Here is a 15,082-nt window from a genome sequence, read left to right as displayed (position 1 = left end):
GTTCAGATAGTTAATTATTTCGGCTGTGAGAGAAAATGTTTTTCAGAAAAAATGTGACATTGGATAATTTCCCACGGCACACCTGACTATATCTTGCCTGGCACAGTGGTTGAAAAACACTGCTCTAAAATGTCCCGTTTCATCATCATACAGCAGACAAACTTGATTAGAAATGAACAATTATATACTTTCAAATCTTTTCAAAGCTTCTCTTTTCAGTGAGTAAAGGCACATTGATGTAGATGTTTTCATTCTCACTGCAGAGTAGGAATACAGCACACTGACAGAACTGGGCTTCACTGAACTTCTATGTGTCTGTTGCTTTTTTCTAGGTAGTATTGTTTGTGTGTTTGCCCTGTGATGAACTGGTGACTCGTCCAGCGATCAGCACCCTGTAACCTTACACAATGGATGTGAGGCATATAGAAAATAGAGGCTAAACTAGTTTTAAAAACTAAGTGGGAAAATAAATCTCCAGCTTGTGTTCATTGCAATTTCAAATGGCATTTACATCATTTTTGATTTTTGATTTTTGATTTTTTTTTTTTAAAAGGAAGAATGAATGTATCTGAAAATGTCACAATAAAAATAAATTGACTTTTACGTCTTGCATAATACGACAGTAATAACATGAACACAATCTGGAGATATGACCAATCCTAAAGGAAACCTTTAAGAAAATTCACCAAAGCTTTTTTTTTAATCCATCTTGCCAAACGTTGTTTTGGACTTGTGTGTTTTTCTTTTCTTTTGTACTGCCAAATGGATTAAAGTCACTATATGTTTGAGTTCACTGTGATAATTCCCCCCTCTGCTGTATGGATTTATATTTAAAGAAGCGGCAGTCACAAAGGTTTCACTTGCAAATGTGATGACTTATTAACATGTCACCACCCTGACCTCTTTGTTGAATCTTTAACAGTTTCATTGTTTTCCAAAACACTATGGGTCCAATATTCTCATGTTTATATTTCATACTAAAATGGAAACACCTGGTCCCTGTTTGTGGTGTTGATATATAAAAACCCATAGATGACACAGATATTTTGACAACATGACTGGTTAGGGTTAGGGTTAGACTGGTTAAAAAACAAACAAACAAAAAAACAAAACATAAATAGAGAAAGGTTTCACACTATACGAGAAAAAAAAGGACGGGAGAATATCAGGAGAATGAAGTGTTCAAAGCAACATGAAAATAAACCTCACAAACATATTTTGGACAAAAATAAAACTGTACTTATTTATAACTTGGCAAAAACGTGATTTCCACAAAAAGACAACATGGACGGGGAAAAGAGAAAATAACGAGTGAATGAGTAAATCTTTCACTTGCAGCTCCTTGTTTTTCCCACTGCTGTGAATTCCTTCCAGCTCCTCCGGCGGGAAACGATGACAGCTGCTGCCTGTTCGGCAACTGCTACCTTAATTGTACCGTGGTGCTGTTTCCAATGGAGAGACCAGAATTAATTCCTGTTTGAAGGCAGAAACAGTTTGGCCGCGGCCCAGCCGAGCGTGAAGCACTTTGAGTTGGTTACATTTTAATTGGCCTTTCTCCTTGGGGCATTCAAGTGTGTTATTGAGTCTGCGGATGCTGATCTATCCATGTAGTCATCCGGTAGCACATGATCGCGGGACACCAAAGTGCGCAGCTCGTCTCTTTCTGAGGCCAAGTGTTCACTCTGCTAGTATCGCTTACCTTTATCGCCGAGGCTCAAAAGGAGCTGGAAATAATCCATTTCATGCCTCCAAAGAATGTGATTGTGTCTTCACTTTAGGATCTCCACTCATTATTGTGTTTTTTCGTCTTCTGGGATGGAAAACCTCACGGTAAGTAGAGATGTTAATTACTTGTGGAATTTGTCATTCAACAACAGAAAAATGGATGCGATGAAGTCAAAACGCCCTGTGCTTTAAACTGCTATATCTTTCAAATTAATGGCTTTATTTTTTGAGTTGGTTCACTTTAATTTCACAATAAATGCATGCATTTATACTTATTTGCATTACTTTTTACATTTTAGACATTCACTGTTTATTTTTAGTTCTTCGTTTTTTTTTAAACTTAAATCTTCACACTGTAAGTTGTTTTTATTCAGATATCTGATATTATTTTGATCAAAATTTGTAAGAGGGCCAGATGTTGCTGCTGACTTTTTGTCCTATCTCGTAGCCTGAACAATGGCGCGAGATCATGAACAAGAAGATGCGTTTCCCCCCGGAGCTCATCAACGCCATTCGGGAGGGGAAACTGGAGCTTCTTTGTGGGCTGCTAAAGACCGGAGACGGCATTGTCCGCCAACTGGATGAATCCGAGGACCGCCAATGGAGGGAGGCCTTAAACCTCTCCATCCGCCTGGGGAATGAGGACGCCATGGACGCCCTGCTCCAGGGCGTCAAGTTTGACTTCCGGCAGATTCACGAGGCGCTGCTTGTCGCCGTGGACACCAACCGGCTATTAGTGGTAAAGCTTCTGATGGACCGACTGGATCAGGAGAAGGTCAGCAAAATGGATGTGCGATCCTTCTCCCAGGCTATGTTTGACCGCTCGATTGACAATTCGCAGTTTGCTCCTGGGGTGACCCCTTTGACCTTAGCCTGCCAGAAAGACCTGTATGACATCGTCATCATGTTCATACAAAAAGGCCACAACATCCCGTGGCCGCACAAGATATCCTGCACCTGTCTGGATTGCCGCAACAGCCGGCAGTATGACCTCCTCAAGTTCTCCTTGTCCCGTATCAACACCTATCGCGGCATCGCCAGCCGAGCGTACCTCTCCATCACCTCCGACGACGCCATGTTCAGGGCTTTCTGTCTCAGCAGAGAACTTCACAAGCTGTCAGAAAAAGAGCCAGAGTTCAAGGTCTGAAGAGATTCAACGGCATCCTGAGCTGTTTGCATTGCCTTGTTGTTGTTTCTTGACTCAGCCGCAGTGTCTTTCTCCTTCAGCCGCAGTACTTGAGCCTGGAGCTGCTCTGTCAGGAGTTTGCTGTGGAGTTGTTGGGCATGTGTCGCAACCAGAGCGAGGTGACCACAATTCTTAACAGCTATGAGGATGAGAGTCAGGACTCCTTGGAAGAGCAGGCTTTTGAGGAGGGGATACCGAACCTGTCACGTCTGCGGCTTGCCGTCAACTTTAAGCAGAAGCAGGTAGCTGGATGCGCAAAATACCGCCAGCTCGAACTAAGATATAAGTAGGATTGCTAACTTCTAATCGCCTTTGGGTTTTTTTTCCCTCTCTCTATTTTGTTTTTTTATTGGCTTTAGTTTGTTGCGCACCCAATCTGCCAACAGGTTCTATCCTCAATCTGGTGTGGGAACCTGGCTGGCTGGAGAGACAGCAGGAAAACCTGGAAGGTGTTTGTCTCTCTGGGCATCTTTCTCACCATGCCCCTTCTTTGCCTCGTCTACTGGATTGCACCAAAATCAAAGGTCACATCTCAATCGTCTTCTATTGATCAGTAGTGACAACTGACCTTTTTTCTCACTAACGGCCCCAAAACATAGGAAGGCAGCAAAGATCATGAGTGTGTGTTAGTTGTGACAAGCCTTTCATTTCCAGGTGGGAAAGACCCTGAAGACACCTGTGATCAAATTCCTGCTCCACTCGGCGTCGTACCTGTGGTTTCTCATCACGTTACTCGGGGAATCGATAGCCATGGAGGTGTATCGAGAGGAATTTGCATCCCGTAACCAGGACATCCTGCACAGCTCCTTCCACATGGTGTGGGTGGTTGGTAAGCTCAGTTTTATTGTTGTTGTTTTTTTTGCTTGTTTAATCTTTCAGATCAAGAAAACCCTGGGTTTCATGGAGGAGCAGTGTTTTGCACTGCCACCTCACAGTGAGAATATTCTCTGGTTGACGAGGCTGTTCTGTGTGGTGATTGAATGTTCTTCCTGTGCTCAAATGCAATTAGTGTCAATCACACAAGCCATCATGCAGTTAAACAAAAGCAACATTTTAGCATCAATGTGAACATGTAAATTAGCCTAAATGTATACAACCTATGATATTTTTAACAAATCATATAATATCCTCTAAAAAACTATAAACTATTACAATTACTGCAGTAATGCTTCATGCTCTTGTCTTATGGCCTCGCTGAGTGTAGTTTGCATGTTCTCCCTGTGCATTCATGTTTTTTCCCAGGTGCTGTGGTTTGTTCCCAAATACCATAAACATACATGTGGACAATATTAATTCTCATAAAGTATATTCAAAATATATATAATAATTACTCAAAGAGACATTTTGTAATAAATAAATGCATCTTTCTTTAATTATTATGTAATGAATGGAACAAGGCTGTGATGTGGTTTCATACTCTGCTTTTCCTCTCAGGATTCTTCTGGTATGAGTGTAAGGAGGTGTGGATCGAAGGGTTGAGGAGTCATTTCCGGGACAAGTGGAACTGCTTGGACATGATGGTGCTCAGCATGTACCTTGCGTCCTTTACATTACGAGTGCTCATTATGCTCAAAGGTTACTTCCTCTGCAGCGATCAGAACATCTCAGATGAGTGTATCTACTTCACTCAGACTGGTGAGAAAATGAGGGCTGATCACTGAAATGAAGTCACTATCGGAGGCCTTAAACTTCTCTGATGTTCACCCGGTCTGTGATTACATGAATCTGCTCCCACAGTGCGAGAGGACTGGCATCAGGAGGACCCTCAGCTGATTGCAGAGCTGCTGTTTGCAGTGACCAGCATGCTGAGCTTCACACGGCTTGCATACATCCTGCCTGCACACGAGACCATGGGAACTCTGCAAATCTCCATAGGAAAGATGATTAACGATATGGTGAGGTAATAGCTCTTCTGCGTCTGCAGCTTCGAATATTGATCCCTGCCTTGACGGCAATGCGCGGCACGGCACCACACCAGGTGAACGACAATCTGTTTGTTTCCTTTTTAGATTCATGTTCATCCTGATGATCATCGGTACAGCCTTCCTCTGTGGTATCAACAATGTCTATGCTCCTTATGTCATCTCTCCGCATCTTGGCAGGTAGGGATGTGGGAACGTTACCCGTAGTTTTAAAATAGTCAAGCACTATAGGAGTTGCTGCTTTGAGACTTTTCTGCCACCTGCTCTGGATCAAGTGCTCATAATCCCCTAAACTTACTCACTTTTTCATTTCAGTCGTGGTAACCGCACCACTTTTTCTACCAACTGTAATAAAGTATTATTTTTTAATCAATGTTCAGTGTGGAAATGTTGGTGTTGGTAAAATGGAACAATTCAATATACCGTCTGATGTTTTTCTGCTTGCATGAATTTAAACTTCCTGTTCAGATAGGTGCACAGAAGTCTTTACAAACAACTTCTACAGAGCTGACCTTTACAAATGCACAATGTGATTGTGTTTATAGCCTCTTTGTGATTAATACCTTCTGCTGCACTACTGCAGGTTTAACGAGACCTTCAACTTCTTGTTTTGGACCATGTTCGGAGTGGCCAACCAGGACTACGTCGATATGCCACAGTTCATGTTGGCAGAGCTGGTTGGGAGGATCCTGTACGGCATCTTCACTCTCGTGATCGTCATTGTGCTCCTCAACATGCTCATTGCTATGATCACCAACTCCTTTCAGAAAATCCAGGTAAAGAGTTTCCTTCGCGCCAGCCATGATATAAAAGAAGGAATATCTCAGTGAAGTGTACTGACCTATCAGTTTGACTTCAGGATGATGCAGATGTTGAGTGGAAATTCGCCCGGTCCAGGCTGTACCTCAGTTACTTCAGAGAGGGCCTCACCATGCCTGTGCCGTTCAACATCATTCCTTCACCAAAAGCCATCTTTTATATCTTGAGGTGAGCTCCAAACTAACATTTTCAGGCTGCTGAAAAAAAATAATTATGCAGCGATGGATATTCTTTGATTCAATTACAATGTCTTCACAGGGGTATCTTCAGGCGACTCTGCTGCTGCTGCACATGTACCTCCGAGCAAAAATATCCTCCTATAGCGTCTATGGTAAGTGTGTGTTGAATGCTTAAGTTGTCTGACTGAAACGGGAGAGTTAAACTGCAGCAAAAGTGTTTTTTGTCTTCTGCTTGTGGATAAAGCCCCAAGATAAAGGATCTGAGGACAACCAGATACCTTACCGACAGCAGGTGATCAAAGCGCTGGTACAGCGCTACATCGAGTCAGCTCGCAGAGAGTTTGAGGAGACCAGGCGGAAAGGTAACTTCAAAAGTATTCCATCATTCCTGAGCTCCCACCACAGAATATGCTACACACCAGTACATTAAAGTTGAGCAGCTTGCATGTTGTTGTTTCTAATCTATTATTGGCTATTAGATAAAAACTTAAAAAAAAAAAAAAGTAACAATATAAATCAGCTGGTTTTAGGTCAGTTGAAGTATTAGTCAGATATTCAGAAAGAGGTGAGTAACCAAAATGTGTATAAACCATGCAGATATAAATTTTTTTGAAGGAATCAATACAAAAATAACCTAATTTAGAGTAACTTTATGCTTTACTTAATTTATATTATCTTTTTCTATTAAAACAATCATAATAATTTTCACGTCAGCTGTATGTTCCTCCCATTTTTCCTCAAAGGTCACTATTTAAACAATTTCCTGGGAGCCTGAACAACAATGCAGCACTTCAGATGTCCAGATTATACTCACTTAAGCAAATGATGATACCTTTTCCATCCATGAGTTTGGGGTTTTGATTCAAGATAAATGCAATGCAATAATCTCAAACTAAGGATACCTTACACTTTGTCAGATATCATTACCTTCAATGACAGTACATTGACTGGGTGAAATCTGCACCGTTTCTTGTAGTAAGAGGATAGATAATATTGTGATTATGTTTTGAACTGAATAGAAATGATATCGTAATTTATATCCACCTAACTGATACATTACATATTAAAACTTCCTTTTATGCTTATTATGATATGATACTGAGATGTTTTTCATCTGAAAAAGGTTAATCTGCTAAAAGTTAAATAGTGGCCATAACTAACTCCCTCATTAAACTACAAGCATGTCTTTTAACTGTGACAACTTTTCCCAAAACGTCCCATTTCCTCACATATGAGCCTTATCAGGGTGTTTTACTCAATTTCCAGCATGAAGAAACATAAGTCATTGATAAAATGCTTTAATGCTGTGATCTGTAACTGGAGTGTTTTCCCTCCTCAGATATCGGTAATCGTGTCACTGAGCTGAGCAAAGCGGTCGGCAGGATGCACAATGACATGAAAGTGGTCCACCAGCTTCTGATGGATAAAGGACACTCTTCAAACGACGCACTGACCAAAGATGGCTCCTCCGTCCTGGGGAAATACATCATCGGTGCCAAGAACAATTTCAGAGGTTTTACCAGCAGAGGAGATGATCAAAACGCGTCGCTTAAAGTGACAGTGCACCAAGGCGACGAGGAGGTGGATGAAGAAAAGATTGATTCGGATGAACAGCAGGAGTCAGACGCCCCACAGAACCAGGGGGACGAGCGTGGAGCAGAGGAGCCAAAGGAGGGCCGAGACTGTGAGGTGGTGAAAATGGAGGAAGGCCGAGCTGGAGCTGAGTTAGTGGAAAAGAAGGAAGCTGATCAAAAAGAGCAGACAGAAGTTGACAATAATCAAAATAGTGACGATATAGTGAAAGAAAAGGTGACGCAAGCAACAAGTATCAGTAATGTGGATAAAAAGGAAAAAGGTGTGGCTGGACAGGATGAAGCAGGAATACAACATGAAAAAAACACAAACAAAGGAGCGACAATAATCACCGAACATCCCGACTGTACCAAAGTCAGCTATGAAAAAATAGACACAAAGAAATTAGTGAACAAGTTCAATAACATAGAGCCAGGAGAGAAAGAAGTGGAACCAAGATGGATGATGGGTAGAAACATAGCTGGGAAATCTCAGTTTAAAGACGAAACCAAAAATCCAGGAACCAAGAAAATAATTCCCTCCCCAACAGGAAGCAGCAGCTCCCAGGACACCGGCTTCGGCTCCCAAGAGGGCGACGAATCCATTGATGGTGCTCGAGTGAGGCCTTAAAGTTCATCATGTCCTATTAAAGGACAGCGTGTTTAATTCCACCAGCCAGGTGACGAAAACAACCCCGATAATGACACTGAGATATTGGCTCGTCCTTGGCCCTTCAACACTTGATTTTAGACTTTAAAAATGCACCCAACTGTGAAAACTAAAGTTTCACATTAGGTAAAAGCCATTTTAACATTTGCACTAGTAACAAAATGACTCGAATTTTTGTCAATACTGGACATAACCAGACCTTCTGTTCATCCACTTCGAGTCCAATAACATCACGAATGGAAGTACCACATTTCCATAATGTGTTTTTTGAAATTGCCATCTGTAACTCTATGGAAACATCTCATCTCAAACTATTTACAATAAGGGATTTTTGGTCTTCTCATGGCATTAAAAGAAATGTCCTGGCCTCCGACTTAAAACATATAAAATATCCCAGCCAACTGCAACACACAATTTTCAGTCGCGAGCAAGTGTTTGGATTGTCAAAGAGTGCCGGATAGTGTGAAGCCACACAGAAAGAGCTCACCGGGACAACAGGAATGAACCAGTACGTTTCTCACAGTGAGGTGACGGTGCCAACCACTGCACCATCCTGTCACTCCCTAGTTAATTTGCAATGTAAATTTAATACTAATGCTCATCTTAATGTCGTCATCAATCGCCGAGGGACAAACCTTGATTGTCAAATGACATTTGCACATGTCAATGAAAACCACAAGATGCTTTCTAGAAGGTAGAACAACCTGGAAAACTGCACTTTTTTTAAACATTTTTTTGAATATATATGATTTTGTATGTTCATGAGAGTATGTCAGAGTGTTTGGGTTCATCTGAGTCTGCAAACTTTAACAGAAATCTCATGGAGAATCGATGGACACAATGGATTTAAATGACTCCAGAATAGTCTCTGCTGAATCCAAGAAGCTGTGCCTTATGTCTTGTGTATGGAAATGCACTGATTAGTCCACTCGATGTCGTCACCACTTAAAACAGTAGAAGGTTAATTTCTCAGCCGATTAGTGTTAATGAGTCACACAGTAGATTCAGTGTTCAATATCAGTTCTCCGTGTATAAAAACAAACAAAACACTTTGAGTTCACTCGAAGCTCAAACTTCAACATAATGAAAATTTAAAGTGCACCTGTTTCTCTCTTTGAGTGGCATGAATAAACCGAGGTTGTTATGAACTCAATGAGGTTATGAGTGCTTCATTGTCTATTGTTTGAGGCAACTGACCTGTGTCTGTTGCTAGTGTCACAGTGCAGGTCTCAGCTTGCTTCACACATATTGTTCTCCTGGGGCTCCATGCGTGGGGAAAGCAGTTCATTAATTCAACACCTGCACCTTTGCCATAGGCGCACGACATCCACACTCCACAGTAACAAAATGTTGTCAGTCTCATTCTTACAATAAATTTCTCATTTTAACGTAGCATTGAAGTATTCTGAGTACTTATCTGGTGGCACCTGCTCTGTAAGTTCATTCACAGGCAAAATTTGTTGTTTTATTTGGAGCCAGCCAGTCATCTCTGGAAATATATCCCAAGTGACAAAACAGCCTGTTTTGTTTTCTCATATGCACACAAAACAACACGCCCATTTTCATTTTGCTGACTCTGTCTGGTTCGTCCAAATTAAAAAGCAAATATTTATCTCTTTAGAGGTGAATGTTTCTTTCAAAAAGAAAGAAAGTCACGAATAAATCACCCAGGTAGGCTTTAACATATTTAGATCACACACACATATATACTGTACATGCCAGCCCTGTTCTGTGTTTAAAAAAAAATTACTATTAAGACACATATTTTCAAGTTATGAGGCATCGCTTCAGAATAACAACACATATTGAAGACCATTATGTTCCATATTTAATGTTCTGAGGAAAATACATTAATGTCACACACATGAAAAGCAATATCATTAATCCATTGAACCCATTCAAGTTATACAAACACTCCATGATGAAAATACTGTAAAAATATTTGATTAAAAATGGCAAAGAATTGCGATTGAGCACAGCATATAAAATCCCTTATTACAACATCCTATACAAATGAAAAAGCACCTGTTCCCAGACAACATTTGTGTAAATGCGAGTTGGTGATGACGGAGCTATGACTCAGGAGCCACACATCAAACAGTCATCTTTGTTTGCTAAGGAACACACCATGGCTGCCGTGTTACGCTCTTTGGTTTCCTCCTCCCCTGAGCTCTTGGCCGTCTGAGCCTCCTTTAATTTCTCCTTGTTCAGGGTGAATTGAATGGGGTTGGCAGCGGGCTTCGTTCGCAGGTAGTACATGCCAGTTTTTAGGCCCTGTGGGCAAAAAACCCCAACAAAAAACAGTTTATTACGTTTCTTTTGACACACATGCCTTCTACTTGAACACTGGATACCTCAAACCTACCAACTTCCAGCCATAGAAGTGCATGCTCGTCAGTTTGCCGTAGTTTGGCTCGGCGATGTGAATGTTTAGGGATTGGCTCTGGTCGATGTAGGCGCCGCGATCTGCTGCCATCTTCAGGACCGTTTTCTGGGAGATTTCCCACACAGTTTTATACAGCTGCTTTAGCTCAGTCGGGATCTCTTTAATGTCCTGGGGAGACAACGTTCAGGTGTTAAGACATATAGGAACATTCATAATAGCAATACTGCATAAATAAACCAGCCCTGTACCTGGATAGACCCGTTCTGTGCAATCAACTGGTTCTTCATGTCCTCATTCCACAATCCTTTCTCCGTGAGGTCCTTCAGAAGGTGGGGATTCACAATCTATAGAACAAAGAGATTAGCTCCTATAGAAAAGTTTCCACGACAAACACAGGACATCAGACACACAGAACAGCGTTCAGTAACCGACCTGAAACTCTCCTGAGAGCACCCTGCGAGTGTAGATGTTGCTGGTGTATGGCTCAATGGACTCATTGTTGCCCAGGATCTGGGCCGTGGAAGCAGTGGGCATGGGGGCCAAAAGCAGACTGTTCCTCACACCATGCCTGAGGACATGAACGACACGCAAGAGCTGAATATAGAATGGACGACAGATTCTGTACACGATGAACTTGAGGTTCAGGTGGAACTTACTCAGCGATTTTTGCCTTCAGTGTGTTCCAGTCCCACAGATCTGTCGGGGTTTTATCCCACATGTCATACTGAAGGATCTATAAAACACAACACGTCGGTTAATATCTGACCCCAAAACAGCTGAATTGTACCCCAGGACGGAGTTAAGAGGTGAAAACTACTCACTCCCTTGCTGACAGGGGAGCCAGCGTAGGTTTCGTAAGAGCCCAGCTCTGCTGCCAGCTCGCAACTGGCCTCCAGGGCTGCAAAGTAGATGGTCTCAAAGATCTGAATGTTGAGTAACTGGGCCTCCGGGCTTTCAAATGGATAACGCATGAGGATAAAGGCATCAGCCAGACCCTGAACTCCAATCCCAATTGGCCTGTGACGCTTGTTAGACCTTTCAGCCTATTGAGCAGAACAGAGGAAGCATTAGTGAACGGAGAGGTCTTCCCACCAGTTGTGTGGTCAACGCAGATGAGAAGGAAGAACTCATACCTCCACCACTGGGTAGTAATTAATGTCAATGATCTTGTTCAAGTTCTTGACAATGACTTTGGTGACGGACGCCAGCTTTTTGAAGTCAAAGGTCTTCTCTGGGGTAACGTACATGTTGAGGGCAATGGATGCCAGATTACAAACTGCAACCTGCAGAGGAATCAACACAATTGGAATTGAGCACAGACCACACAAAGGAAATAGCAAATTAACATAAAATATCCCGGCCTCACCTCATCTTTGCTCGTGTACTCCACAATCTCAGTGCACAGATTGCTGGACTTGATGGTGCCCAGATTCTGCTGGTTGCTTTTCTTGTTGCAGGCGTCTTTGTAGAGGATGTACGGCGTGCCGGTTTCCGTCTGTGACTCGATGATGGCGTACCACAGCTGCTGAGCCTTCACTACACGCCGAGCTCGGCCCTCTTTCTCATACCTGAAAACCAGCGAGTTCAATGAAACCAGTCGGCACCGAGAAACGAGACTTCACTTTAAGAATAGAGCTTGGAGTTGTGATCTTACCGTGTGTAGAGTTTCTCAAACTCCTCCCCCCAACAGTCCTCCAACCCAGGACATTCACTGGGACACATCAGAGACCACTCCTATGAGAACGAGAGAAATTGCATTCATGATAAGTGTATCTGAAGTCAAGAGCAAACATAAAGCTGAGGAGAGTTTATGAGAGTGTCGTCAATTTTCACCTGATTGCTTTCCACTCGCTTCATAAAGAGGTCTGGGATCCACATGGCAAAGAACAGGTCTCGGGCCCTCTGCTCTTCTTTACCGGTGTTCTTCTTCAGCTCCAAAAAGTCAAACACATCGGAATGCCATGGCTCCAGGTACACAGCAAAGGCACCGGGTCTCTGCAAAAGCAGAGAGAAAAGTGATCAACAGCAATGAAAAACGCATTTGCACGTATGCCATTATTAACACATCCTCGATCCTTTGGGATTGATCTCATCTTTACCTTGTTGCCCCCCTGGTCAACATAGCGTGCTGTGTTGTTGTACACTCGAAGCATAGGAACTAAGCCGTTGGATGTGCCATTAGTCTGAAAAACACCATGAGTGACATTTAAAAAACCAAACATGCAGAATATAGGTCGCCTGCTTCTGCTTATTTCTTTTTGTTTGTTTAATGTGAACTTTTCTCACCCCAGCAATATAGCTTCCTGTAGCTCTGATAGAGCTAACAGCAATGCCAATGCCACCAGCTGATTTGGAGATGAGGGCACACTGCTTCAGAGTATCATAAATACCCTCAATGCTGTCGTCCTTCATGGCAAGCAAGAAGCAACTGCAACAATTAAAACAAAATACATAATGAAAAAAAAAAACCCCAAGTCTGAAATGCTGTTTTAGATCAGTGATGATCTTATTAGCTTTTCTCCAGTTTGATAGTTCTCACCTGGACAGCTGCGGTCTGTTGGTACCCGCATTGAAAAGTGTAGGCGAGGCATGGGTGAACCACTTCTCTGACAACAAATTGTACGTCTCAATGGCAGCGTCAATGTCTCGTTTATGAATCCCCACTGCCACCCTCATGAGCATGTGCTGGGGCCTCTCAGCAACTGCAGACACACACACAAAAAAAACATTAAGTAAAAGTGATCTGACAGACATTCTGCTTTCAAAGCTTCTTCTCAGGGTAATTATAGGAGACATTACTCTCACCTTTGCCATTGATCTTCAACAAATATGACCGCTCAAGAGTCTGTTCGAGCAAAATGACTCATTAGATTGATAATCCTTGAATCCGACAGATATCAAAAATGAAACTAAAACAGAAATTACCTTGAAGCCAAAGAAGTTATAAGAGAAGTCCCTGTCGAAAATGATGGCCGAGTTGAGACGCTGCAAACAATAAAGGTTATGTTACAGAGTGTTGAATAATATTACAATCATTTCAAACAAAATGGACGGAATACATAATCATGAGACTCACAGCCTTGTTTTCAAGGACAATGTCCAGAGTCTCTCTGGAAATCATCGGGGAGTGCTGTTTGTTTAAAGGGTTGATGTAGTTGAACAAGTCTTCCATCACATCTGCACACGCAAAAATGAGAATAAGTCCAATATCAGCGCTGATGATTCGACAAATTAACAACCTCTAAATCAATGGTTTTTCAGGGAGCGCTCATAAAAGTACAATTACAAAACATTATTATGTTACAGCAATAGCAATATTATTACAAAGCAAAGATACACACGTTGTGATATTAGACTTGAACTCACCACTGAATACTTTCTTGGTCTCCTTGTGCAGATTGGACACGGCGATCCGTGCTGCCAGGATTGCATAGTCGGGGTGTTTAGTGGTGAGGGTGGCGGCAGTCTCTGCAGCCAGGATGTCCAGCTCCACAGTGGTGACTCCACTGTATAAACCCTGGATCACCTTCATGGTAATCTGAGCCTGTGGAAACACAATTAAATGGTCACACATGTCAGACAATCATTGCAGTGGCTGCAAACAGCATCACACAACCAGATGTTTCTTTGTTCCCATCTTTCTCTTGGTGGTTTGAACTTACTGCGTCCACAAAGTCAGAATTGAGTCCATAGCAAAGCTTCTGGATTCGTGATGTGATTTTATCAAAGGTGACTCCCTCCTGACGTCCATCTGGAAAAACAAATATTATCAATACTCGTCTCTTGCAGTTGTGTTATAACTGGATTTTCATCAGTGATAATCTGTCATGATTTATTCTGATATTTTTCTGTTTAAAATAATGCTAGAGAGCCTAAAATACTGACATTGAATTATATTGTGCGGTGCTGTCTTATACATCGAAGATAGATTTAATCAATAGAGTAATAAAGACACTGAAAACCTGTCTAACCAGTTATGGTGCCAGAAAAATAGGAACACCCTCTTTGATTGTGCCAATAAAGTAGATGGCAAATCACCATCAAAATTCCACCTGTGTAGAGCCTTTTACACTTAAAAATTATTATAATTATCATCTTTGCAAAGCACAGAAATAAGTGATAAAGAGATATACAAAAGGAAAAAAAACACTTAAAAGGCTCAGTTGAGAAAAAGTTTTAAATAACAATAAGCTAGATTTTATATTGTTTTAAAAGAAAGACAAAACATCGCAACAAAGCCTGACCTATCATCCTTTGTCCTGTAAAGTCTTTGTTTGGTGACTCGGTGGAAACACGTCTCACAAAGAGACAAATACTTATTGTGATTATAAATAGGGGAACTTAAAAAAAACAAAAAAAACAATGATAATCGTTCACAGTGTTAGCTCTGAGCAGTTTTTAAACATTTCTCAATTTTCTATGGTTGCACCCACCCAAAGTATCCCAACATCATCCAGTGTCTTCTATGGCATCAAAAGCAAAAATCATCAAGTTACCTCGTTTAATCACGTGCATCTTGATGAAGAGCGGCCGGTATCTTCTCACTGCAGCTTTCGGAGATGTATTTCTTCTCAGCTGGACACTGGACGCGAGCACAAACTCCGAGCTGGGCTGTCGTTACAGA

The 15,082-nt window shown here is 41.8% G+C and overlaps 2 protein-coding genes across 2 annotated transcripts; one reads left to right on the top strand and one right to left on the bottom strand.

Moving 5' to 3' along the window:
- Positions 1-1,815: 1,815 nt before the first annotated feature.
- Positions 1,816-8,033, top strand: LOC308139555 (short transient receptor potential channel 2-like; the record flags this gene model as incomplete). Its single annotated transcript, XM_080509015.1, has 13 exons — positions 1,816-1,830; positions 2,174-2,866; positions 2,953-3,153; positions 3,271-3,435; positions 3,566-3,740; positions 4,346-4,546; positions 4,649-4,811; positions 4,921-5,013; positions 5,417-5,609; positions 5,693-5,820; positions 5,911-5,983; positions 6,076-6,193; positions 7,171-8,033. 13 exons carry the CDS (start codon positions 1,816-1,818, stop codon positions 8,031-8,033), a joined length of 3,081 nt encoding a protein of 1,026 aa, XP_080365141.1.
- A 1,961-nt stretch (positions 8,034-9,994) lies between these two features.
- LOC308139055 (ribonucleoside-diphosphate reductase large subunit-like) lies at positions 9,995-14,973 on the bottom strand (the record flags this gene model as incomplete). The annotated part of the gene is made up of 19 exons (XM_080508378.1): positions 9,995-10,346; positions 10,438-10,626; positions 10,707-10,802; positions 10,891-11,026; positions 11,115-11,191; positions 11,280-11,501; positions 11,592-11,741; positions 11,825-12,026; positions 12,113-12,192; positions 12,292-12,453; positions 12,558-12,641; positions 12,745-12,886; positions 12,998-13,160; positions 13,264-13,303; positions 13,384-13,443; positions 13,535-13,635; positions 13,825-14,002; positions 14,121-14,209; positions 14,955-14,973. The coding sequence occupies 19 exons, from the start codon at positions 14,971-14,973 to the stop codon at positions 10,152-10,154; spliced, it is 2,385 nt and encodes a 794-aa protein (XP_080364504.1). The 3' UTR covers positions 9,995-10,151.
- Between the last annotated feature and the right edge of the window lie 109 nt (positions 14,974-15,082).

The sequence above is a fragment of the Blennius ocellaris genome, assembly GCF_963422515.1.
Source record: "Blennius ocellaris genome assembly, chromosome: 14".
Classification (NCBI taxonomy): Eukaryota; Metazoa; Chordata; class Actinopteri; order Blenniiformes; family Blenniidae; genus Blennius; species Blennius ocellaris.
Note: the sequence above shows the minus strand (reverse complement) of the source record. Positions and strands in the feature narration are given on the sequence as shown.